This window comes from Myotis myotis, unplaced genomic scaffold (genome assembly GCF_014108235.1).
Source record: "Myotis myotis isolate mMyoMyo1 unplaced genomic scaffold, mMyoMyo1.p scaffold_m19_p_9, whole genome shotgun sequence".
NCBI lineage: Eukaryota > Metazoa > Chordata > Mammalia > Chiroptera > Vespertilionidae > Myotis > Myotis myotis.
In genome coordinates, this window is record NW_023416401.1 from 38,600,228 (window position 1) to 38,626,554 (window position 26,327).

General features: G+C 38.9%; 1 protein-coding gene and 1 long non-coding RNA gene across 5 annotated transcripts in view; one reads left to right on the forward strand and one right to left on the reverse strand.

Annotated features, from left to right (window-relative positions):
* Window positions 1-4,398, reverse strand: part of LOC118662652 — a 56,257-nt gene extending 51,859 nt beyond the window's left edge. Inside the window, exon 1 of one of the 3 annotated variants that reach the window (XR_004969820.1) lies at window positions 3,296-4,398. This is a non-coding gene — a long non-coding RNA (uncharacterized LOC118662652). Of the gene's footprint in view, window positions 1-2,927; window positions 2,996-3,295 lie in introns of those variants that run through there. The other 2 variants (XR_004969823.1, XR_004969819.1) reach the window with 2 other exon arrangements.
* The window catches only part of THOC1 (THO complex 1), a 30,993-nt gene continuing 7,669 nt past the window's right edge, over window positions 3,004-26,327 (forward strand). Inside the window, exons 1-17 of one of the 2 annotated variants that reach the window (XM_036321272.1) lie at window positions 3,004-3,139; window positions 5,529-5,602; window positions 5,695-5,755; window positions 6,952-7,018; window positions 12,089-12,207; window positions 12,645-12,693; window positions 13,044-13,139; window positions 13,905-13,987; window positions 16,042-16,115; window positions 21,011-21,119; window positions 22,377-22,508; window positions 23,122-23,222; window positions 24,116-24,182; window positions 24,381-24,431; window positions 24,515-24,585; window positions 25,228-25,323; window positions 25,872-25,937. In XM_036321272.1, coding sequence (XP_036177165.1) covers window positions 3,086-3,139; window positions 5,529-5,602; window positions 5,695-5,755; window positions 6,952-7,018; window positions 12,089-12,207; window positions 12,645-12,693; window positions 13,044-13,139; window positions 13,905-13,987; window positions 16,042-16,115; window positions 21,011-21,119; window positions 22,377-22,508; window positions 23,122-23,222; window positions 24,116-24,182; window positions 24,381-24,431; window positions 24,515-24,585; window positions 25,228-25,323; window positions 25,872-25,937 — 1,370 coding nt within the window. In that variant the 5' untranslated portion in view covers window positions 3,004-3,085. Of the gene's footprint in view, window positions 3,140-5,528; window positions 5,603-5,694; window positions 5,756-6,951; window positions 7,019-11,692; window positions 11,727-12,088; window positions 12,208-12,644; window positions 12,694-13,043; window positions 13,140-13,904; window positions 13,988-16,041; window positions 16,116-21,010; window positions 21,120-22,376; window positions 22,509-23,121; window positions 23,223-24,115; window positions 24,183-24,380; window positions 24,432-24,514; window positions 24,586-25,227; window positions 25,324-25,871; window positions 25,938-26,327 lie in introns of those variants that run through there. The other variant, XM_036321273.1, reaches the window with a different exon arrangement.

Consider the following 26,327-nt stretch of genomic DNA (forward strand, 5'->3'; position numbering starts at 1 on the left):
TGCACTTGCCTGCTGGGCTCACGTTGCCAGGGTGACACTGCCAGCATCCTGCCCTGGCCACTATGGGCACCGCCATCTTTGTCGCAGAGATGGAGTGACAGTTAATTTGCATATTATTATTTTATTAGCTAGGATTAAACCAAGAAAATACTTTCTGAAAATGAATAACAATACCCTAGGACAGTGTGGTGGCCATGAACAAGCTCCCCTTAGATCTTCTGCTGTGGGCAGGACAACTAACAACAGCCCAGCTACTGTCCTCTGGATCCATCACATTTGCACAGAGGCCAGGCTTTCTAAGGCTGCTTCTAGTCAATGACTGCGCACAGCAGAGTAGCAGAGCCATTCTGGCAAACTGCAGAGGGCTCCCCACTGCAAAGTCAAACCTTTCCTGGAGCTGCATTTCACGCAAGCTTCCTACCTAACCCTCTTTCCTTTCAGGGGGGTCAGCTGCACTGTGGTCTGCAAGTTCTCCCTGCCTGCCCCAGCTCCCTCCAAACTAAACCTCTTGCACATCTAATCCTGTGTTTATGTCTGCTTCTTGGTATACCCAACTAACACAATCAGGATCTCCAGAAACAAATCTTGAGGTGAGAATTTGTGAGCAAATGACTGAAGGTGGTCTCAAAAGAAACTAGTAAGGGGAAGAGAAAACATTAATACCGTGTGGTTCCAACTTGACTGTTCAGCCCTCTTTCCATCTGGAACCCAATGTTAAACAGCTATCTTTCACTATGCTTTCTCCCTTCCACACTTCTGCTCATTCCATTTTCTCCCTTGGGAATATCTTTCCCATTCACCCCTTCCCACTAACTATGTCTGTTGGAATTCTTCTGGGTCCAGCTCATATGCTATCTTCTCCATGCAGGCTCCTTGACCACCTCATAGGGTAGCGATTTCTCTCTCCTTTGACCTCTTACAGCAGCTATTATCTAAGTTACTTGTGAAAGAAATTGTATACATACTATAATTGTTTCTTTTATGTCAACCAAACTAAGAGCTCCTCAAAACAGGAATTAAGCCTTAACCGGTTTGGCTCAGTGGATAGAGCATCAGCCTATGGACTCAAGGGTCCCAGGTTCGATTCCGGTCAAGGGCATGTACCTTGGTTGCGGGCACATCCCCAGCAGGGAGTGTGCAGGAGGCAGCTGACCGATGTTTCTAACTCTCTATCCCTCTCCCTTCCTCTCTGTAAAAAATCAATAAAATATATTTTAAAAACAAACTAACAGGAATTAAGCTTTATTATTTTGTTCGTATATCTATTCTTCTTTCCATGAATACTGTCCATGGTGTACAATGTACCCAACAAATGTGTGCTGAGTAATAGAATTCTAAGTGACTGGGCTTTGATGGGTAAGTCAATAAACTCCAGCTCTTCTTATGCTTAGATTTTTGTAAAAACAAAACAAAAAGAAAAACAAAAAACACAACAATTGTTTTCCTCTCTCAGGTCGTAGTTGTGCGCTAGACAGTTAATGATCATCTGTAATATAATTTGTGGTGAGCCGGCACAGCCATGGCATACTCAGCCCCAGGGCGCCTTATGTGCCATGCCAGCTCAGCCTGGTTCAGTGACCCTGACAGGGGGCGGTGAAGGATTGAGAAAAGACAGACAAGAGAATGAAAGCTGGGTCTCGGTGGGACGCTGCTTCTCTGATGAGGAGACAGTGCCAACACCCACAAGCCGTTTCTTTATTTTATAGCTGATGCCACGAGGGAAAGTAAGGGCGTGACCAAGACGTTTACAACAGTCTCGTGGGTTTCGATCCTACTCAACTACATGCACCTGAACTCTATCACTCTGGCACGTGGGGTCACGTGTTCAGACCACAGGTTCAAGCTTACAACTACAGCTGTTGGCTACCATTGTGCTGGGAAGGCTTTGGCTGGGACTTGCACGTGGCAATGAAAGGACTGTGCCCTCTCCACAGGCCGAGGCTTGAACCTGTCCAAAACACTGTGGCTGCGCCCCACGATAATTCCCTTACAACACCTACCTATTAAATCAGTTAATACCAGTTTATTTTGCCAATTTTGAGATTTGTTATACAATTAAACCTGAATGATTCTGTTGATTCTAAAAAAGACTGCAATGCTCAAGGTAGCCGTCACTTTTCACAATTCCCCCTTACAGGCAACACTCTGCAAAGTTACCTTTTTGTTGGCTTCCTGTATTCCCGTTAGAGGCCAATGAAGCTTAGGTAAACACACCTAACTTTCTTCTTTTAGGGGAGTAAGAACTGGCAGAAATTTCTTCGCATTTGGGTCAATACAAAATTTCTCTCCCCACAGCATAATTCCAACTCAGAAAGTTACTGCTACCTGGCTTCTCCTTGGCCAAGCCTCTCCAGGGAGAGGAGACAAGGGAGGGAATTGAGGGGACAGGGTTTTGCAAGGGGTGCCTCTACCCTGCAGGCAGCGCCACCCATCCTCCCGTAGCACAGAATCCTGCCTGAATCCTTACACTGCCACGCAAGCCACACTTGCATGCATTATTTTATTAGCGCTTCTCAAGAGCCCGTGACACAGACGACATTTCTATGATCACGGAAGAGCGAGCTGCCGATGAGCTACAGCTGCCCATGACCTAACTCCACGGCTGATGCGAAGTCCGGACTGAGGCTCCTCCTTCCGCGGCAATGACTGCGGCCGGCAGCCCGCGGCCGCGGCCCCTACTCCCCCCGGAGCTTTCCCGGATAACCCGCCGGCCTCGCGTTCTCCCGCAGCGCTACCTCCCTGCGCGGTCCACGGAGCCGTAACCAGCCCGGCCTCCCCAAACCGGAAAAGCCGCCCCGGTGCGCGCCGCGGCCTATTCCCCGCCGGGCTGCGCGGAGCTGACAGGGCCCGCACACGCCGTCACCCCAAAGGCTACCCCCGAACCCGGACTTGGCCTTGAGCGGCTGCCTCCATCTCCCAACGCCCACCTGAACTTGGTCACCACGGACGCTCCCGGTCGCCAGCCGCCCCGCCCCTCGGCTCGCGGGCCGCTCTAGCCGCACACGGAGGCGGCCGTCTCGCTGCTCCCGCCGCGACGTCATCGGCCTGCGCCGCAGCGCGGTGGCGGGCACGCGCAGCCGAGAAGATGTCTCCGACGCCGCCGCTCTTCAGTTTACCCGAAGCGCGGACGCGGTTTACGGTGAGCGGGCTGCAGGAGGGTGGGAGCTGCGCCCGGCGCTACTCATTGCCCTCCTCTCCCTGCGACTATTGGGATTTTGCCCTGGAGTGAAGGGGGGTACGCCGCAGCGTAGGCTTTCGACCCCGTCGGGGGCTGGGAGGGGGGAACGCGCCTTACCTGCCTCTTCCGCACCTTTGCTGCCGGCTTCGGCCACCCCGCCGGCCGGACCCAGGACCCCGAGTTCCGGGCGCCCAGCGGGAAGGGCTCCTCTGCGGACGGAGCTCCGCACGGTCCAGCTGCTCCGCGGCGCACGCTGAGCCGGACCTGTGTCTCCGGAACTGGGAGGGATGCTGCTGGGAGGCGAGGGCCGCCGCGGCTTTAACCCAAAGGCTGGCTCCCGCCCCGCCCCCTCGCTGCCAGGTGGTCCCGCCGCGAACTCAGCGGACCTCGAACCCTCCGCACCTCCCTCCTCGGAGAGGGTTGGAGAGAGTCTCAGGGGGAAAGGAAGCGTGGCCAGAGGTCATCTTATTCTCAGGCTGGGGAAGAGTAATTTTCGCATTTGAGAAACAGCTTACGTGAGCTTATGTACCTCTTACCACTGTTAATTAGACTAACTTTTACGATTCCTCGTAGATGAGGTAGAAACTGAGACAAACCTCCCTCATCCCCGACCCCCAAAAGTGAAGTGATTTACTAACGTGGTGGTTTTTTCCTGGCTTCAAACCCAGTACTGCTCTTTTTATGTTGTTCATACATCCCCAGCATGAAAAATCCTGTTTGAATTTGCCTTTAGCGTTTGCGCCAGTGTTTCAAGGCATGATTTAATGCTTAGGTATTTAACAGTGCCTGTGTACTTACAGCGATGCCAGAATGAACATTCTATGAAAGGAATTTTTTTTTTTTGTAGTAAGAATTTTTCTTGTGTGCAAGTTATTATTACTTCTTTACCATACGGTATGGGGTTTGTTTCTTTTTGCCAGAGTAGATCTTGTTTATGTCATAGGAATATTTTCTTTCTGTGCATTTTGCTCTAATCTCTGGTGCTTTGAAATTCTGCTAAGAGTAATTGCTAGGAATATCCAAGATCATCACAGTAGCCCTGGAAAGGACCACTTAATTGGAGATCGTCTCTAGGATAGTGCTGCTTCAGCCTCGGTGTGCGGTGGGATCACCTACACCAGTGGTTCTCAACCTTGGCTGCACATTAGAATCACCTGGGAATCTTTGTAAAATCCTGATTTCTGGGCCCCATCCTCGAAAATTCTGTTTCTTTGTTACTAATGTTGTGGCCTCACTCCATAACAAAGGAACAGAATTTCCGGAGGATGAGGCCCAGAAATCAGGATTTAAAAAGATTCCCAGGTGATTCTAATGTGCAGCTAAGGTTAAGAACCACTCATAGAACAACCCTCGTATTTAACTGGTGAGGAAAATGAAGCATTAAGGGATTTGACCAAGATGACAGCCTGATCATGGCAGATTCAGGAATGGACATTTCCAGTATAAATCTAATTCCTGTGAGGTTAATACAATGACTTTTTAAGTGTATGTGAATTTTCACAGAAGGAATGACTTGGCAATATTTTTGTCTTTAAATTATGACTACTTTAAGACAATCAGCAGGTATGTATTCAGTATTTACTGTAGTGAGGGACTGCTGAGTAAGCTACCTAGAGATGACAGGACTTGAGATGGGTCCTGAAGAATGGATAGAATTTGCTTGGACAGGTGGGAAAAACAACATGGAATGCATGAATACACTAGAGTGCGCTTGATAGAAAATTATGCAGGGAAATGGCTAGACCTTAGTGGAGACTGTGTTAGGAGGAGTAGGAAGTAAGACTGGATAGATTAAATGGGATATCATAGGACCTTGAGAGGAGATATAAAACTTCAAAACCAAAATCTGTAAATAAGGAGCCATTGGAAACTTTAAAAATAAACGGAATAGCCCTAACAGGTTTGGCTCAGTGGATAGAGCCTGCGGACTGAAGCGTCCCAGGTTTGATTCCGGTCAAGGGCATGTACCTTGGTTGGGGCACATCCCCGGTAGGGGGTGTGCAGGAGGCAGCTGATGAATGTTTCTCTCTATCCCTCTCCTTCCCTGTAAAAAATCAATAAAATATATTTTAAAATAAATAGAATATACTCATGAATGTAGTATTTAAAGAGATGATAGGAAGGAAAAACTGGAATGAGAAAATCAATCTAGAAAGATCTTGCCAGGTTTAAAGTAATGAGAGTCTATCAGAAGTGGCATTTGAATAAGAATTACTAACAGAATGACTGATAGGTAATTTTTCCCAGTTACAAACATTTTTTAGTTAGACATATTACTAATGAGTGACATGTTTTTCAGTAAGTAATAAGCAAAAATCTTTTCAATTATTTGCTATTTTTATTTTTCTAGAAGTCTACCAGAGAAGCTCTGAACAACAAAAATATCAAGCCATTGTTGAATACCTTCAGCCAGTTACCTGGAAGGTAAGGCATTGATATCCCTAAAATACATTGCCTAAATCTTTATACTTACCCTGAGCTGTTTTAAAAATGCAGGTATCTTTTGTTTTTAATAGTGAAAATGAAAAAAAATGTACCCTTGACCAAGCTTTCAGAGGTGTTCTAGAAGAAGAAATTGTAAGTATAATTTTATTAAGATTTTGCTGGCAAATTAATTAGGTCATTTAAAATTTGCTTTTATTCTTAGAATGAATATTTAAATATGATTGCTTTTTCTAGAGTGAGCTTGCTACTTTGTGAAAGCTGCCTTGACAATAGTATAGGAGTAATGTAACAAGGCTTTTGGCAGCACAGGTGCAGTAAAAGGGTTTGGTTTAATAGATGAAGAGAGCCTTCTCCAGGTGAACAGTATGGGAGAAGTTGATACTAGGTCTTCCTGAGCAAGAACGGGGATTTGAAGTTAGGTCTCTCATTTTGCTGTCTGGACAGTGTGACACATTTTGTAGTTGCACAAGAAGTCCAGTCCAAGGATGTTGAGCATGGGAACTGGGGTTCCATGCTCTCATTTTCTTATGTCATCCTTCTCATCAACATAAAAGAATAACTGGCGCTTGTCTAATTTCAGTTGATAAATTTACTCTAAATATGGAAAATCTGAATTGATTTCACATTAGTGAATAATAAAAGAAAAAGTTTCAAAAGTTTATTCTTGGTTAAGTGAAGGTTAGGTCCCAAGAAGGTAGATCTTTTTCTTGTGGCAATAATAGTGTCCCTTTCTGCATCAAAATTCACTCTTTCCTCTTCTTCAGACCTATTCATTTACCTTTTGTGAGGCACCAGGCACCTTACTTTGCTTTTCTGGGCCTCAGTTTCTTTGTATGAAGGCAAATGACATTCTTTCAACGTTATTGTGTAAAATGACAGTTAATGAACACACAATAAATGCTGGATTTTATGGTGTTATCAAACCTAGGTACTACTTCCCTTCTATTAAAACCTTCCCTCAGACATATTGATGTACCAGTACAATTCATTCCTCTGGCTCTGCCTTTGCCTTTAATTGAGTTATGGCATCAGCACTTCTGTGCTTGATTAGCTTACAGGCTTAATCATGCTAATGAAACCATTTTTGTAAGACCATTGGATTTTAAGTGAATTGCCTGTTTATTATTTACTTAATATATTTCTAGATTAGTAATTCTATTACTACCCATTTTTTGTATTTTCATCTTAAAAATAATTTTATCTTCTATGAGAAATAGCTTTATCCCATATTTGTGATAATCAGTTTAATGACAGGGTATGTTTTTATTGTTAGCAAATTAGTCTGAACTCTGGCTCCTAAATTAAATTGTTTTCTCCTCTGTTGGTAGATAAATCACTCATCGTGTGAAAATGTTTTAGCTATTATTTCTCTTGCTATTGGGGGAGTAACTGAAGGTAAGTATGTGTTTTATTTTTTAAGAAATCTGGGACACAATATGCTTTATTTAAAACTTATTCTCAGCCCTGGCCAGGTTGTTCAGTTGGTTGGAGCATCATCCCATATGCCAAAAGGTTTCAGATTTGATTCCCGGTCAGAGCACATACCTAGGTTGCAGGTTTGATCCCCAGTAGGTCAGGGGCATATGGAAGGCAACCGATCCATGTATCTCTCACATTGGTATCTGTCTCTATCTGTTTCTCTCTCCCTCCCTTTCTTCCTCTCTCTCTAAAATCAGTAAACATATCCTCTAGTGAGGGTTAGAAACAAACATATTCATCCCATACCTCTCCATCTATCTGATACTGTTCATTTTTCAAGTTCTTACCACCTTTACCAAGAAGTTAGACCAATGAAAGTAGCTCACCTTTATTTTTCAGTATGTAGCACACGTTTTAGTACTTTCTTTGTTCTCCAGTTGTTTCATTCACTTGTTAAATACTCTATTTTTCCATGTAAGATGCTATTTTTTTCTAAAATCGTTAGACTGAAATTCGAGGGGCGTCATACATGGAAGTCAGCCGAGGAGGGTATGTAGCTGCCCATACCTTGTCAAACAGGCTTCCAATCATGAGCCTTATTGTTACCGACATCACCTGATGCCGTAATTGGAGTTGGAGGTGAAGACAGATGCAACAGGGACCGAGTTCTGAGCCCATAAAGATGTCAAAAAATAAAAAGATAAATACCTGTAAGCAGTTGTCTTGCTCTGAAAAATTCAAACTAAATGTAATCAACTGTGCAAAAGAGCATGGCAATAGAGCTGCAGAGAGACAGTTTGGACTGCCTACCACTGAGTGTATGATCAGTCAGTAGGGAAAACAGGAAGAACAACTCCTTAGGAAGCCAAAAAAGAAGAAGGCCCTAAGACAGGGGTGGGCAAACTTTTTGACTCAAGGGCCACAATGGGTTCTTAAACTGGACCGGAGGGCCGGAACAAAAGCATGGATGGAGTATTTGTGTGAACTAATATAAATTCAAAGTAAACATCATTACATAAAAGGTATGGTCCTTTTTTTTAGTTTTATTCATTTCAAACGGGCCGCGGGCCGTAGTTTGCCCACGGCTGCCCTAGGAGGAAAACCAGCAAAATGCTTAAAATACTGATTTCTTAATTTTGGGTTGGAAAACCTAGGGGGCGTCTTATATATGGAAAAGTATGGTATTTTCTGAGCATCTACTATGTGCCTGGTACTAAGCTGGGACTTGGAGATTCAGTGGTGAATAAAACATTTTCTGACTGCAAGGAGCCTAGTAGCTAATGGAGGAAACAGTGTAAATGTCTTACTGTGGTGTAATCACTGCGGTTGAAGTAGGAATGAAATCTGGTTGAAATACTTGAAACTTCATTGTCTAAAGGAATCAGGAATGTCTTAGAAAGGAAGCTGTCGCATGAGAGCTGGGAAGTGAGGAATGAATTTGTCAGGCAGAAACAGATGGGATAGTTATATGTAAGGGCCCACTTCAGCATGGCTAAAGAACTGCAGCAGGGGAGTGAGAGGATGAGGAACACGGTAAGGAGAGACACAGGAAGCATAAGTTACTGTCTTCTGTGAAGTACTTTGTATACCAGGCTAAAGAGGAGCTATGGACGAAGAGTTGGGTTGGGAGAGACTGCTGGCAGGGAAAAGTAGATAGGGGACTCCAAATGGGACAGTGGCAGGGGAGGTAGTTTCAGGAGATTTTTTTAAAAGGCTTAGTAAGTATACAGTGCCTAATACATAGGAGCTCGTTAAATATTTACAGAAAGAAGCAATGAAAAAATAGTTGATCTGGTTAAACTTTTCCTTCGATTAATTTAGGTAATTTATGTGAAATGCCTTTTAATGTACAAAGCATTTAGTCACATTATTATTTTGATATTTATTCCTACAAAAACTGGAATATACATGGTAAAAGTGACCTAGTGTAGTGGCAAGCTATTTTGTGAACTCAGCGTAATTCTTAAATTCTGACTTTTCATATTAAATTTTTATATAAAATGCTTATTTATTCACTTATTCATTCAGCATACTTTAGTGAGTTCTAAAATGGACTGTTCCTTGCCTAGCTCCTCTCAGCAGCATCTGCATAGTTCATTGAGTACGTTGAGTACATTGATGTGTTACTCTTGTAGACTAGCAACGTTTTTAACACTTGAAGTTGTACAAAGTCTATATTTAGAACTTTTACTTTATTTGAGAAAGGTGAGGACTTACGATTTTAGTTAAACTGTAAATAAATGCTTTTTTAATTTTAGTTTGACGAGGAAAATTCCTCCTTAAAAGAGAATATAGTATTGTTTATGTATGTGACACATTTTCAAATTGTCCATAGTTTATTAAATTCAACTCAGCAAATATTTATTGAGCTTCTGGTCAGTGTCAGACACTTTTGTTAATATATACAAAATTGCCTACCCTAAGAAAACTCATAGGACACATAAGATTAACAGGATATAATAAGTGTTATAATTTATGTCCAGTGTACTTCAGAAACAGATGAGGTGGGCTGCTCAAAGGTATAAGGGTTTTTGTTGTTTTCGTTTAGATCAGCGGTTCTCAACCTGTGGGTCACGACCCCTTTGGGGGTCGAACGACCCTTTCACAGGGGTCGCCTAAGACCATCGGAAGACACATATATAATGACATATTGTTTCTGTGATTAATCACTATGCTTTAATTATGTTCAATTTGTAACAATGAAAATACATCCTGCATATCAGATATTTACATTACTATTCATAACAGTAGCAAAATTACCGTTATGAAGTAGCAACGAAAATAATTTTATAGTTGGGGGTCACCATAACATGAGGCATTAGGAAGGTTGAGAACCACTGGTTTAGATACACTGTATACTCTATATTTTGAAAGATTAAGTAAGAATTTACCACATGGTAGGAGGAGGACTTTTTAGGCAGAAAAGGCATTGTAAACAAAATCATGGAAGTGTGAATATAGCAAGTTGTTTAGGAACTAAGAAGAGGGTATCTATCTGTGGCCAAGGTTAAAGTGAAACAAAGAGGCCCATGTAGAGGCTGGGACACAGGTTGTGAAAGTTCTGGGGGATCATGTATATAACCCACCTCATCAGAATAACCAGAGATCTTTATTTTAAATTGATTTTTACTGAATCAGAATCTTTTACAGGAATCTAAGTTCTATAATTATCAAATGTGAGTTAAGTTATGCCAAACTATACTGCAATTAAGGGCAGGGAGTATGCCTTTCAAATCTCTTGGATGTACAGGGCATACATATAGTATTACAGAATCTAAGTGTTAAGGGACTTGAAAGGTCATCTAGTCCAGTCTCATCTCTGGCTTCCTGCCTTCCCTCTATAACAGTGGTTCTCAACCTTGACTGCACATTAGAATCACCTGGGAATCTCTTTAAAATCCTGATTTCTGGGCCTCATCCTCCAGAAATTCTGTTTCTTTGTTACTAATGTTGTGGCCCCACCCATAACAAAGAAACAGAATTTCCGGAGGATGAGGCCCAGAAATCAGGATTTTAAAGAGATTCCCAGGTGATTCTAATGTGCAGCCAAGGTTGAGAACCACTGCTCTATAACATCCCTGGCAGGTGATCATTCAGTCTCTACACTCATTGATGGAGCTGAGTATTTTATTTCTGTTAGGTTGTTTTGATTATCAGATTTCCCCTGTATTGAGTTGAAATCTGCTGCCTTATGCCACCCACTGACTCTAGGCAGTATCCCTCACGTCACATTCCAGATGTGATCTTACCAGTGCACAGCAGAGCTGGAAATATTGCCTTTTTCTGAATATCTATATTAATGCATTGTGTTGAGCTTACAGTAATATTTATTTTCTTTATTTTTATTTTATTTATTTTACATGCCATGCTTAGGTGGCTACTCTCTTAAACATTTAACAAGTGTTAGTAATTATATTACCTTAAAATAGAAGGCAGAATTAGCAGAGAGATAAAAGTATTTTTAGCGCCGAGACCGGTTTGGCTCAGTGGATAGAGCGTCGGCCTGCGGACTGAAAGGTCCCAGGTTCGATTCCGGTCAGGGGCATGTACCTGGGTTGCGGGCATATCCCCAGTAGGAGATGTGCAGGAGGCAGCTGATCGATGTTTCTCTCTCATCGATGTTTCTGACTCTCTATCTCTCTCTCCCTTCCTCTCTGTAAAAAATCAATAAAATATATTTAAAAAAAAAAAAAGTATTTTTAGCTAGACTAAATGACCTTTTCTTAAAATATTTAATTTATTGCTTTACTTTAACAATGTTGAATTTAGAAATAAACAACTTTACTGTTCTGTCCCCTAAAACAATACGTACTATTATTTTAAATGTTCAATAATAATTGAAATCCATATCAAACCTTATCTTTTTAAAAATAATCTTTTTAAGTCTCAAAGACACTTTAGCAACATAGCAGAACAGTTAGAAAAGAGAAAAAGTAAAAAAATACTAGTCACAATTCCTCTACATTAAAAACTACCATTCATTTTGGTATGTGGTTTTAGTTTTGCTAGTCTTTTAAAATTTTTATTGTCGTAACCATAATATACATACAGTTTTGAATCCTGCCTTTTTCACTTAATTATTCCAGGTTATAGTGATCATAACCACCATTTTTAATTGGCTGCATTACATTCTTTTGAATAGCTTAGTGGTGAAGAAAACAGACTATGAAGCCAGACTTCCTGGGTTCGTATCCCAGCTCTACCACTTACTGGCTCTATGATCTTGGGCAAGTTATTTAACTTCTCTGTATCTCAGTTTTACCATTCTGTAAACTGGAGAGAATATTATCTACCTAATAGGGTGAAATGTGTTAATGTGCCTGACTTATAGCAAATGCTCCAGACATCTTATCATCATTATTGAGTGCACATACCAAAACTTAAGTATGTCCTGTTGGGGAACTTTTAGGTTCCTCTCATTTCTTGTCTGTTAAAGACTTTTTAGGATTGACAAAGTGTACCTTTAAGATATTCTTCAGAGTGATTTTCATGTGCTATTTTATTCAACAGTATTTTAAACTTTTTTCCCTTCAATTTGGCATAAAGGTATTTGCACCGCATCTACACCTTTTGTATTGTTGGGAGATGTTTTGGATTGTCTCCCCTTGGATCAATGTGACACAATATTCACTTTTGTGGAAAAAAATGTTGCTACTTGGAAATCAGTAAGTGCCTTAGATTCTTTTTCTACTAACATTATCTTTCTATTGATCCAGAATTGTGAGGGTAGATTTTATTGTTTGTATTTCTAATACTGCTAATTGCTAAAAAGTTTGTTCCTATGAAGGAATTATGTATTCTGCTCTCTTGGGAGAGGCAAGTAAGAGTCATTTATGGAGAAAAAGTTGAAGTACTTAGTAATAACAACTAAGAGTAATAACAAATGTATACTTTCACATGTTTAAAACCGTGTTTTGGTATCATGATTTATATAAGAAAATATTTTTATTTCATTGAAAATGTTATTTGCCTAGAAAAAGCAAAAGTGGCATAGTAGATTCTCAGTGCATGTTAGTATTCTTTAATATTTTACTTCCTGTGACTTATTGAAGGATGTGCAGCAACTTCTGAACTATAGTAATTATTTCTGTCTTAATTTCAGAATACATTCTATTCTGCTGGGAAAAATTATTTACTACGTATGTGCAATGGTAGGTAATTCAGTGGTAAATGATTGTTTTTTAATATGTAAATATGGCCAGAAAAGCAGGTGGTTCAATTAACCACAATAAAATTTGTTAAATAGACTAGCATCTTCATTTTTAAATAAATCTGATTTATTAAAACTGATCAGTGACTTTAAATTAAATTGTTTGTTGTGTGTTGGGAAAAAAAAGGTAAAGCTTATTTCTAATTGTTGCATTTTTGTGATAGTTTCTACCCCCATCTTGACAACTGCTGCTTTAGGAAAATACTCTTAACAAACTGATTAAAAACGTGGGTATGAATGTTAAAGAAGAATGATCTCTTCTGTGTAACCTTTATTTCCATATATTATTAGATCTCTTAAGAAGATTATCAAAATCCCAGAACACAGTTTTCTGTGGACGAATTCAACTCTTTTTGGCCAGGCTTTTCCCTTTATCTGAGAAATCCGGTAAGCTTTTTTACATTAAACATGCTTTGCAGGAAAGTCTTTTCCAGTTTTTAATGGATTAGAATCTGTCATGATAACAAGAAATGATTCTAACATAATAAGAGACACCATTGTTGCTCTCATCACTTAGGAAATTCCAAGCAGTTTGGGAGCTGTGAGCCAGGAACTGAGGATGAAAACCAGATATATTTCTTTTTTTTTCTTCTTTTTTTTTTTATTGTTTTTATTTTCAGATATATTTCTTATAAATCACAGAATCACACTGTCTCTCTCTATATATATGTTTTTCAATAACCCACAGTAAAAGCCATGAGATTATACTAATATTCTGAGTTTATCAGCCACCAGTAGACCTGCTTATGTATAACTTCTTTCTCTGACAGTGAGAAACCTGGCTCATTAACTACAATATATTTCCCATAAATACTGTTATACACTCTCACTTTTTGATTAATACAATTTTTTATCTATGATTCAGCAAAATTATAAATTGCTACATACTGCATTATATAAAATTGTTCTTAAATATTCATGAATAATAAGGATCAACTATATTGTATGTAGAATTCCGTGTGCTCTAAAGGCATCTTTAAGAAATGAATTTTAGAACAATTTGAACATACAAGTGTGGTGGTGTTTCTAACTTGAGCTTTTTCTTAATTATGGATTTATTCTTGGCATATGTTTTAGTTATATGACAACAAACTTACATTCTTAATTTAGGTGTTTGGTGGATTTGCTCTGAAATCTTTTTTTTTTTAATAGGTCTTAATTTGCAGAGTCAGTTTAATCTGGAAAATGTCACTGTTTTCAATACCAATGAGCAGGAAAGCACCTTGGGTCAGAAGGTGAGGCTGATATAAAATCTAACAGAACATGTTTATGTTTATTATTGAAGTAACTTATGAATGGGTCTTCTAAGTCATCAAAAATTTAAAAACCTTTATTTCCAGTTTATAGAAATAATATGTATTCTCTGTTAAAAATGCAAACAAAATAGAAATATTTAAAATAGTATAGCTACCCCATAATCCAAGGCCCAAAAGATAACCACTCTTAACACTCTCTAACCTCGTAAGACTTTTTATATAAAGTTAGTTTTATTCCAAAAATGAAGTCACACACTACATACTGTTCTGAAATTCACTTTCTTCTTTTCAAGTAGTAAAAAAAATTGGATGCATTTTTGCATCAGTATGTTTATATGTATATCAGTGTTCATGGCTTTTGATAAATCTTTTGATGTATAACAATCCTGACAGTGGCATTTAGATAACGTCTAAAAGTGAAAAATTGTTAACAGCATTATAGTGAATAATATTGCTATATTATACAGGTGTATCTGTAAGATAAAGTTTAATAAGTGAAATTGCTATGTCTAAATAATACATATATCAGATTTTGATGGATGTTGCCCAGTTACTTACTCGAGGGTTTAATCATTGATACTATCACCAGTGGCACATAGAGAATGCCTGCCCATTTTCGCACAACCTCACAGCAATCCTGGGAATTACCAACTTTTAAAAAGCTTTGCTTAATTGTTGTGTACTTAAAAAGTAAGTCGTCTTTATTTTAACTTATTTCCTTGGTTAATAAAATCGAGGAACTTACTGTTTGTTGATTGGAATTTACTTCTGTGCTGGTTTGAAGCCTTGAGAAAGAGAATTGCCTATTTTTGCCATTTGCCCAATTTACTGTGAAATGTCTTTTTCTTACTGATGTGTAAAAACTCATTTTATAGAATATTAATTCATTGCCTACCATATGTTGATAGAATTTTTCTCAATTTATACTTTTACTTGTAACTTTATGGAGTCTTTGCTGTATAGAACTTTTTTATTTGGTTATAATATTAACATTTGTTGGTCTTTGTTTTATTATTTCTGGCCTTGTGTCATGCTTAAAGCTTCTCCTCCATAAGAATCAACCCCTTTGTTTTCTACTGGTGCATTTAAAGTTTTGTTGTTTCCTTTTAACCCAGCAGACATGTTAGTTTAAAATAAATTGAGTTATTTTATTTTTTTCCAAATAATCCAGTTATCTCAGAACCGTTTGTTAAATCATCCATTGTTTGCCCACTGATTTTTTAAGATTATGATATATCCAGAAGACAGTCCAGAGTTGGGAAATTCCTGGTCATTCAGCACCTCCTTTTCATTTAGAAGCCAGTTAAAAGTTTTAAAAATTATTAATTAGATAAAACTAATATCTCACTGTAGATTAATGACTACTTTATGTAATTTATTACTTAAAGTATAAAACCATTATCAGTTTGGAAGTGATGTTGGCTTTCCTTAAGGTTTTTTCGAAATCTTGTCCTTCACCTTTATATATCTTTTAGGTACTTCTTGGACTATTCCGTGTGAACTTATTTTGAATTTTCAATATAGAGCTGGACACACAGCATATCCTGTCATGTTCCCAGATTAATAAGTGTTCTGTGTAGGAATCAGGGAGGATTTCCATAGTCAAATTGAAGTTGGAGATTAAAAACTACTTAAGTTCACTTTATTTACTACAGTTCTTAGAGTCCTTAATATACTAATGGTTTTCTCAATTCTCTGAAAGGTCGTTGTATATATTTCCAAAAGGTATTTTGCCATACATTCTTTATTCCCAGAGAGAATCTACTGACTATGTTTGGAGAAATACTGGTTTAAAACTTCACGTTGTTTTCATAGCTCTCCTATATCATTGTCATGCCGGTCTTGAGTTCTCAGATCCCTGTTGCATAAAATTCACATTGCCTTAAAGATTAACTATAGGTCTATATAATTACTATGACTAGACTTTTCTACTAACGATTTTCTAGCATTGTGTGAATGACATTCCAGCATTTACCTTCTGCCTGACAACTGCTTCACAACAGGCTGTACTGTTTTGTTTTGTTTTAACTTAGCACGCTGAAGATAGAGAAGAAGGAATGGATGTAGAAGAAGGTGAAATGGGTGATGATGAAGCTCCAACAACTTGGTGAGTTTTTAGTCCAGATTTCTTGATTTACAAAATTAATACCTTAATGACTTACCGAGTTTTAGAGAAAGAATGTAGACAAAGATGAAGGAAATCATGCTTGTAGATTTATTTGTAACTTTCATGTAAATTACTTAAAACTATAAATTCCAATTACTACTGGGCTGTATCCAATAGTTTCTAAATTGTGTGCACAGACGGTTCATTGTTTGCACAGCCTATTTTATACATGTTCATAACATTGAAAAGACCAAGCATAAGCAACCTAGGTCCTCTTCCCCTCCTCCTTTCCATTCACCTTTGTGGACTCAATACCTGTGGATATTGAGCCTGATTATTTAATGAAATAGGAGAGATAAGAAAGTTCCTTTCTCTCTCCTCCTCCCTTCTGCTCCCCTTCTGTCACTGTCTCTTATTTCATCCTCTATAACCCTATGCTTTCCCTCCAAATAATTTCTTTTTAGTACTGGTTAGAAGCAATGAGGAAGCGAAACATGAAGTTATACAGGAACACTTTCACTAGCATTCTTTAAAACAGTTATCATCAGTTGCAATTGAAAGATTTCCTGAAGATCTAGAAAGGGTTTCTATATCTGTACAAGGAGATATAGTCCTTTAATCCCAAATTTCAAATTCAAACACATAGCCCCAAGGAACGTTGAAAGTAGTGTAGCTCCAGGCACAATTCCTGTATTTACTACTGATATAACCTGGAACAAACTATTAACCTACCAGCAACTCAGTTTCAGAGTATTTAAAAATGTAGTGATGCCATCTATCTGCTTCAGTTGAGATTAAATGAGATGCTATTTGGAAGTGATCTGTTATCCTTATTATGACTGTATGTATTGATGTTGCATAGAGTGATATATGTAAAGCACTTAGGACAGTATTTATTCAGTGTCCTGTAGCTATTATATATAGTGTTTTGTCTTGGATTTTTTTTTGAGACTTATTTGTTCATGTGCATTACGGATAGAGTAGGCTTTTTTTATGAAGTGTATAGAATTATACAAATGTTAAATATTGTTTCATGAATACAAATAATTTATATAGCTGTTTCTTATTCCATTTTACTTTCACATTTTGGGAAATGTTCTGTGGCTTTTCTTTCTTTTTAATTTGACCCAGAGAAAACTCATACCTATAATCTTATTTTGTAAACCATTAATGTTGCTTTAATTATAGAAAGAAGTTGATGTTCAGATAATTGTTTTCCTGTTTTCGGAGTTGATATTAGGAAAGAGCTTAGAAAAAGCAAACGTTAACATGCCCATTAGATTCTTTGGAATATTGCTGGTTCTTGACAAAACTTTTGGCAGAGGCTAGATTTTTGTCAATTAAAAGTTGTCAGTATTCCTCATTATTGAAGCAAGATCCACATGCTTGAGATATTAGCAGTTACTCTAGCAGTTAACATTATCAAAATTAGCTAAACTTACTAAATTATTTACCTAACTTTACACATAATTCAAAGCCATTGTAATCTGGGTGAGTATATAAGAACTAGAGGCCCAGTGCACAAATTTGTACACCAATGGGGTCTCTCATCCTGGCCTGCGGGATCAGGCCGAAACCAGCTCTCCGACATCCCCTGAGGGATCTCAGATTGCAAGAGGGTGCAGACCAGGCTGAGGGACCCCACCAATGCACAATAGGGGCCTGGGAGGGACATGGGAGGTTGGCCAGCCAGGGAGGAACCACAGGAGGGCTCCAGGGCATGTCTGGCCTGTCTTGCTCAGTCCCGATCGCCCGGACCTCAGCAGCATGCTAACCTACCACTCAGAGCATCTGCCCCCTGGTGGTCAGTGCACACCATAGTGACTGGTCAGCTATCTGCCCCCTGGTGGTCAGTGCACATCATAGTGAGCAGTTGAGCGGCCTTAGCATATCATTAGCATATTATGTTTTGATTGGTTGAGCTGTCGACCTGACACTTAGCATATTAGGCTTTTATTATATACGACTAGGGGACCAGTGTACGAGTTTGTGCACCTTGAAAGGAACTGTGGGCCACAAGGCTGCTGTGAGCACAGGAATGGGTCTCAGCCCATCCTCCGCATCCCCGCCCAGCCCTTCCCGCCGCAGCCCCCGGTACCCTGTCTGCCGGTAGTCCTGCTCCCACCGCCACCACTCCCACACGCTGACGGCACCGGCCCCACTCGCACCCACTGGTGGCACAGAGTGATTGGGGCCAGCACCAGCAGTGGGTGCGAGCGTGGCCAGTGCCGTCAGTGGGTGCGAGGGGCGACCAAGCAGCGGATGTGAGCGCCTAGTGGACCATGGCACGCAGGAGCAAAAGAATTTTCAATAACCACCAGAGGCTCGCCCCAATGACAGTGACCAGCGCACGGCCTTGGTCTGGCGTTCCACTATCCCGCTGCAGCAAATGCCCACCATGTTCCACACACTGCCGCCTGCTGCTGACACCTGCCATGTTCCGCATGTGCCCCCTGGTGGTCAGCGCACGTCATAGTGATCAGTTGTTCTGCCGTTCAGTCTATATGCATATTAGGGTTTTATAGAGAGAGATAACTTCAAGTATCCTATCTAATAATAGACAAATGTGGTAATTAACCGTACCTCCAACACGCTTCCCATTGGCTAATCAGGGAGATATGCAAATTAACTGCCAACCAAGATGGCGGCCGGCAGCCAGGCAGCTGAAACAGGAGGCTTGCTTGCTCCAGTGACAGAGGAAGCCAACGTTCCCCGCCTGCCGCTGCCAGCCTCTGAGCTGCACTCTAAGAAACAATGTTGCAATTACAGAAGCTAAACAAACCCCAGAAACCTGCTTTCAGCCAACCGGCCTCATAGCTGGAGCTGCAACAGTGTTTCCATTATAGAAGCCAAACAAACACAGATACCTGCTTTCAGCAGCCAAGGTCTCAGAGCTGGAGCTGAGCCTCAGAGCTAAAGCCGGCTCTCAGTTCCAGTGACAGACATGGAAGGTAAATAAATCCCAGAATAAAAAAAAAAAGAAAGAAAAAATGGAGAGGTTGGGAGCTACAGTCACCCGCCAGCCTGAAAACAGCCCTCAGCCCCTCACCCAGACTGGCCAGGCACCCCAGTGGGGACCCCCACCCTGAAGTGGGTGTGAGCAGCTGCAAACAGCCATCATCCAAGCTGGCCAGGCACCCAAGCGGGACCCCCACGCTGATCCGGGACACCCTTCAGGGCAAACCAGCTGGCCCCCACCCATGCACCAGGCCTCTATCCTATATAGTAAAAGGATAATATGCAAACTGACCCCAACAGCAGGACTGGGAATAACTGGTCACTATGACACACACTGACCACCAGGGGGCAGACGCTCAATGCAGGAGCTGCCTCCCGATGGTCAGTGCTCTCTCACAGAGGGAGCTCTGCTCAGCCACAAGCAAGGCTGATGGCTGCCAGTACAGCGGTGGTGGTGGGAGCCTCTCCTGCCTCCTCAGCAGCGCTAAGGATGTCCAACTGCAGTTTAGGCCTGCTCCCTGCTGGCAAGTGGACATCCCCCAAGGGCTGCCGGGCTGCCAGAGGGATGTCTGATTGCCATGTTAGGCCCAATTCCCCGGGGAGCGGGCCTAAGCCAGCAGGTGGTCATCCCCTGAGGGGTCCCAGACTTCGAGAGGGCACAGGCCTGGCTGAGGGACCCCTCTTCCCCCCCGAGTGCACAAATTTTTGTGCACCGGGCCTCTAGTCTTTTATAAAATAAAATGCATGGACTTTGTGACTGCTATTTTTTTGCAAATCATGGACTTTTTCAATTATTTCCAAGTTCACAGCTTTTTTCCAGACAGCTAAGTTGTCAGAAGTGTGAATGAAAGATGTAATGTGTTACTATTGTGATTTTCGATGTGTGTGTTGTTTTTGAAGTGTTATTCCAATTGATGTCAATTCAAAACTAATAAAATTATTCTTTAAATGGATATTTTATGATAGTGACTTGCAGTTTGTCTTCTTAACCATATGAATTAAAGTCCTGTGGTGAGCTTTTTATCAAATGTGCTACCATATGTTTTACTAAAATACTTTGCCCCTTGTTTTTTCTTAGGTCACTAATATAACTTTTCAGACTTCTGAAACTAAATTTTACACTAGCAAATTATATTATACTTTTTCACTCTTTCTTATTTTATATACAAAGAAACTAAGGCATTTTTCAGTCTTTTAAACATTAGTTCCCCCCTCCAAAAAAACCTTTTTAGTAGATGTTAAAAATTATACTCACTTGATTTTACTATAATCCTTTCAAAAGCATTATAATATGTCTCTGATACTCCCTAGTCATCAGGAAAGGTAATTTTTGATATATCCATCCTAAAGATGAAGAATGGGAGGTTAACTTGCTGTCATTTGGCAGAATACAGATGGCAGGACTCTTAAGATCATGGGACTGTGTGGATAACCAAACCTATGTTCTGTTTCCCGTATTAAATTGCAGTCTTACTTAGACTAGTTGTATGGGCATGAAGCTTAGAGGAAAACTAGCTATAATCCATTGGTTCAATTAAGGTTTATTTAGAAAGAATGAAGTACACAATTCTGATTACAGACAAAATTAATTTTATAGCAATAATATTGAACATTTTTATAGATATTTGGGATATGCAGTATTTAATATCTCAAGCAGTTTTTACATATGGATTATACTAAAAGGCTTCATTGCTGTTTTAAATGATGCATCCAACCAAAATTCAAGGATTCCATCACTATAGATAAAGGGGGGGTCTATTTATTAATTTCACTTGAAATTATTTATGATATAAGTATTTATGAATGTGCAATTTTCTGGGGAAACAGACCGTAGTTTTCACCAACTTCTTAAAAGAGTTTGTGACCCAAGAAAAGTTAAAAGCATTTAGATATTTTTAAGAGAACTTAAATTATTTATATATCATTTATTTTATTAGCTCCATTCCAATTGATTACAACCTGTATCGAAAATTCTGGTCACTTCAGGATTACTTCAGGAACCCTGTGCAATGCTATGAGAAGATTTCATGGAAAACTTTTCTCAAGGTGAGTCGCCAATCCCAGACTACCAAAAGTCCAATATTTTATAACTAATGGCAGAGCCAAATCTTGACTCTGTCCAGAATACTTTTCACTATATAATTATACCGCTTCCTTTTTAAAAATTTTTATTTATTGATTTGAGAAAGAGACGTGGATTTGTTGTCCCACTTATTCATATATTCATTGATTGCTTATATGTATCCTGATTGAGGATTGAACCCACTACTTTGGTATTGGGCTGTAACCAACTGAGTTACCGAGCCAGGGCTACCTCTTATGTTTTTGTATCTATTTCATAATATACAGAAGCTAAATTGTAGATACTTAAACATGATTATAAATGATGAGAATTTAAAAGTCAGTAATTTTTATAACGTATTATCAACATGAATTGATAAATTTTTGCAGAATACATTCTGTCTGTACTTTGCACAAAATTATTTCAGCTTTTTTGTTAGAACGGGTCTGCTAATTATGGCCTTGGACCAGATCCAGGCTACTGCCTATTTTTGTGAACAAAGTTTTATTGGCACACAACCACACTCATTTGTTCATTATCTGTGGCTATGATAGCAGATGAGTACTTGCAACTGAGACCATAAGAGCTATATATATAACCTAAAATACTTATTTTACTCTCTGAACCTTTACAGAAAAAGTTTAAGCCCTGTTTTATAAGAATTCTCTATATTTCTTTTTTCTTGGCTACTTACAGATCAGGTGTCCTTTTTTTAATAATCAAAATCTAAGGTCAATAGCTCTTAAAAATGGGATGGTATATGTTCTGTGTTATTTTTAAGTTTTTATTTTAGACGCATTTTTTTTTTTTTTTGACCAACATTTCAATTCAGGTTAAATGATGAGTGAGGAATCATCTGGAATTGCCCCTCAACTGGATAGGGTGTGACATCATTGTTTCATTTTTAGCACAGAAATGGTTAAGAGTTTCCATAACTGGCTAAATAACTAATTTCACTGGTAAATTTCTATATACTCTCAAAGCATTCCTTTCTCTGTTTGCCCCTTACACACACTGCATAAGAAATCACATTTCATCGAGAGGAGTTTATTCCTACTTTTACAGTCCCATAAATCTACAAAATAGTTTTACCCTCGTTTTGCTATCATAATTTTCTTAATTTGCCTTACCACATGCATGTATGGTAACTGGGAATGAATTCTAGATATTCTGATACAGAAAAGCACTAAACAAATTATTGGGCAACAATGGGAAGTTTAATTGATATTTTTACTTTGCAGTACTCAGAAGAAGTTCTGGCTGTTTTCAAGAGTTATAAATTAGATGATACTCAGGCCTCAAGAAAAAAGATGGAAGAATTAAAAACAGGAGGAGAACATGTATATTTTGCAAAATTTTTAACAAGTGAAAAGGTATAACTCACTAAGCATAATAAAAATATTTTTTTCTATTTAATTGATATACTTTTTAAGTTCAATAGAAATGTTTCTTACTTTTGGTTAAAGCTGACAAATGTTAGTTTTAGAGTCCTCTTTCTTCCTTGTTGTTACAAGTAAGACTAATTTGGCTTCTATGATGAAAGAGATTGTTCTACATTAAGTCTGTTTTGTAGACTTATTTTATAATAAATGCATGTGCCCTGACTGGGAATCAAACCAGCAACCTTTTGATGCAAGCACTCTCAACCAGCTGAGCCACTCCAGCAGGGCTCTCACCACTGTATCTTTATATGTGGGAAAGTGGCAGCCTTTTGCTTTTTTATATTTCTGCCTTTATTCTGACTTCCGGACCATAAATATAACATTGCTATCCACCGACACAAATATGTCATGACATAAATTGATAGAAATCTAAATGAAGCTTTTGCCATTCTGTCCTGGGGCTTTTGCAGTAATGCCTCGTGTGCGGTAATGCCTTCAGCAAATGTTTTTTGAATTGAAATCTTTCATTACTGTAACAACATAACTACCTTTAGGCAAAATTTTAATTTAATGTGTTTTGTGTATATGCTTGTTTTTCGAGTAGTTGATGGATTTACAACTGAGTGACAGTAACTTTCGCCGACACATCCTACTGCAGTATCTCATTTTATTCCAATATCTCAAGGGACAGGTGAAATTCAAAAGGTAAGTATAAATTAATAAATGGATAGTAGTTTATAAACCACAAAGAGAAGGACTTGATGTATTTTTCTTATGTATTGGGCTCATTTATGTATAACAGTCACATCCCTAAAACATTTCTTTTGCAGCAATATTAGATAATTGAGCTTTTATTTAGACTAGACGTTAGGATATTTGTTTTAGAGAAAAGGTGTAAATACTTGCAAAGAAGTATTATATTACCAGGGTAGTTGTGTAAAGACATGGCTTTACTGCCTGCTGGTTTCAGATCCCACTTTCATTACTCACTAGCGGCAGTTCAGCTCTTTCTGACTTGTAATTTTAAGATAACACATATCAAGCACTCAGAAATGTTCTTTCTTATCCTTCTGTTTGTCGTGGAGATTTGGTATAGCACAGAGAAAGATCGAGGGCTTTTTGAAGCCTAACCTAGATTTGAATTCAAGCTCTATGGCCTTGGGCAAATCATTGAACCGCTAAAGTCTGTTTAACATGCACACCTTCTCATTCTGAGAATTAAATGAGTAATGCATGTAAAGTGCTCAGATCTCGGTACATGGTAGGTTAATATCTCTCAGAGGTTTTCACCCCACATTAAACTTAGTATTTTAGGAAACATTCACTGCTCTGTTTATATTTAATCAAATTATTGAATGTTTTAGTCTCCTCTATACTTTCATGTCTTCAATTCTAACCATCTTGAGGATGAAATGCAAGAAGTTTCTCATATAATTATCTCATTTGTGATTGTTCTTGTCTTGGTAATTTTTGACACTTTTTATATTATGATTTTTCTGTTACATGTCTTGTGTTTTTTCAAAAAGAACGTAAACCTTAAAATTGAATGTACATTGAATGTGTTAACTCAAGCATGCTTTTATTGCTTTGTTCCGTAGTTCAAACTATGTTTTAACTGATGAGCAGTCACTCTGGATTGAAGATACTACAAAATCAGTTTATCAAGTAAGTTCAACACGCAACAAACCCATGATTGAACAAAATGGAAATTTAGAATTTTCTTTGTTTCAGCCCCAAATAGGAAAATAAGGATAAAGTTAAGCTCAGGTACAAGACCACAAACACTTCCTGGTTCTCTGCCTACAAACCACTCCTATGATGCAGAAAGTTGTTGAAAGCTTAGTATATTCTTTCTAATCACAGCTGCTATCTGAAAACCCACCCGATGGAGAAAGATTTTCAAAGATGGTAGAGGTATGTGTTTTATATTTAGTTTTCTTAGAACCAAATAGAATTTTAGAAGCTCCCATTATTCAAATGTAACTTGTTTTTCTCAGCATATATTAAACACTGAAGAAAACTGGAACTCATGGAAAAATGAAGGCTGCCCAAGTTTTGTGAAAGAAAGGTAAATATATACTGAAGCAATATGAGAAATATTAAAATATAATTTGATGTGATTCTATTATGTAGAGATAGGTGTATATGTATTTCATACAAAAATGTAAGTTAAGCCCAGGCCAATATGACTCAGTGGTAGACCGTTGGCCCATAGACTGAGGGATCACAGGTTTGATTCCTGGCCAAGGGCACATACCTGGGTTGCAGGTTTGATAGCTGGCCCCAGCTGGGGAGCATGTGGGAAGCAACCAATCAATGTGTGTCTCCCTCACATCCATGTTTCTCTCTCCCTCCCTCCCTTCCATTTTCTCTAAAATCAATGGAAAAAAATACACTTGGATGAGGGTTTAAAAAAAATAAGTTGAGCTCAATAATAATATAACCACTCCAATTTATTTTCTGTGAAATTTTCATCTCAAATTTCTTGTAATTAAGCTCCCAGAACAAATTGATGTATTAATTATTGAAAAAAAATTTGTATACCCACTTACTATTTGTACCATGGTGTGGCATTTTTGTCTTTTATCTGATGAGTGTTCTATAATAATATCAAGCTTTCATCTTTTTAAGAAAACAATGTTTTCTTTTACATTAAACACTTCCATTTCTGTTGTCCATTTGTAATTCCAGTATGTTTTGTTCACCACAGAACATCAGATACTAAGCCAACGAGAGCAATACGAAAGAGAACAGCACCAGAGGACTTCCTGGGGAAAGGGCCCAACAAAAAGATTCTGATGGGAAAGTAGGTTATCCTGTCTTCATATGTGGAATGTTACTAGTTATTTTTTTATTTTGAAGATGTTACTATATGACCTCTCCAGTTTTTGTGTTTGTCTAGTTTTTAAGTGTTTGGTATATACATAGATGACTAAAGCAAAATACCCCCTTATCAATCTATAGGCCCATTATGTGGTTCATGCAAGTACACATACTAGTACTTCCATTATATCTCCTGCTTCAAAAATCCAAGGCTGTAGGCTATGACATTTTTACCGCATCACAGACAATACAGTTGCATTGATCCAGCTCATTTCTAGTTGTTGCAAAATACCACAGTCCTTTCCATTACCTTCTAGTTAACTGCAAACTGCTTTATATTGTGCTTGAATATTTTTAGAAAAAAAGTAGTTATTGTCATTCAATATATGCTCATATAGAAAATTTGCTAAATACCAAAAATTAGTGAAGATAATTAAAACTCCACTATTTGACTTTAAGTATTTTTATAACTTTAGACATATCAGCATGGTGTCCATTAAAAATGTATTTGTTTATGTGTCTATTTTTCAGTGAGGAGTTAACAAGGCTTTGGAATCTCTGCCCTGATAATATGGAAGCTTGTAAATCAGACACAAGGCAAGTTTCAAATGTTTCACATCAAGTATTGCTTTTCTCAAATGCTGAGTAGAATGGCCTTTTGTCAGCTACCAGGAGAGTTCAAAAAATTGTGGTTGACTTTGGCACAATAATTTTAGAAATCACAAGAAAATAAGAATTCGCAAAAATAGAAGGAACTACAAACCAAGGTATGACCTAATTCTGTGGTTGCTTCTAGCTAAGGGGCAGTACAGATGATTCCCACTTTGGGGAACCAGGGAACTTGGGTTTTAATAGCCACAAAAGGACAGAAGGGAAGGCCTTGGGCTTGCATGAATTTGTAACTGAGTTCCCCTGAATAGAGCTGAGCCCCTTGATGCACTACATTCATTTTCTGTAAAAGAAGGGCAGAGTGGGAGATGGGGATAC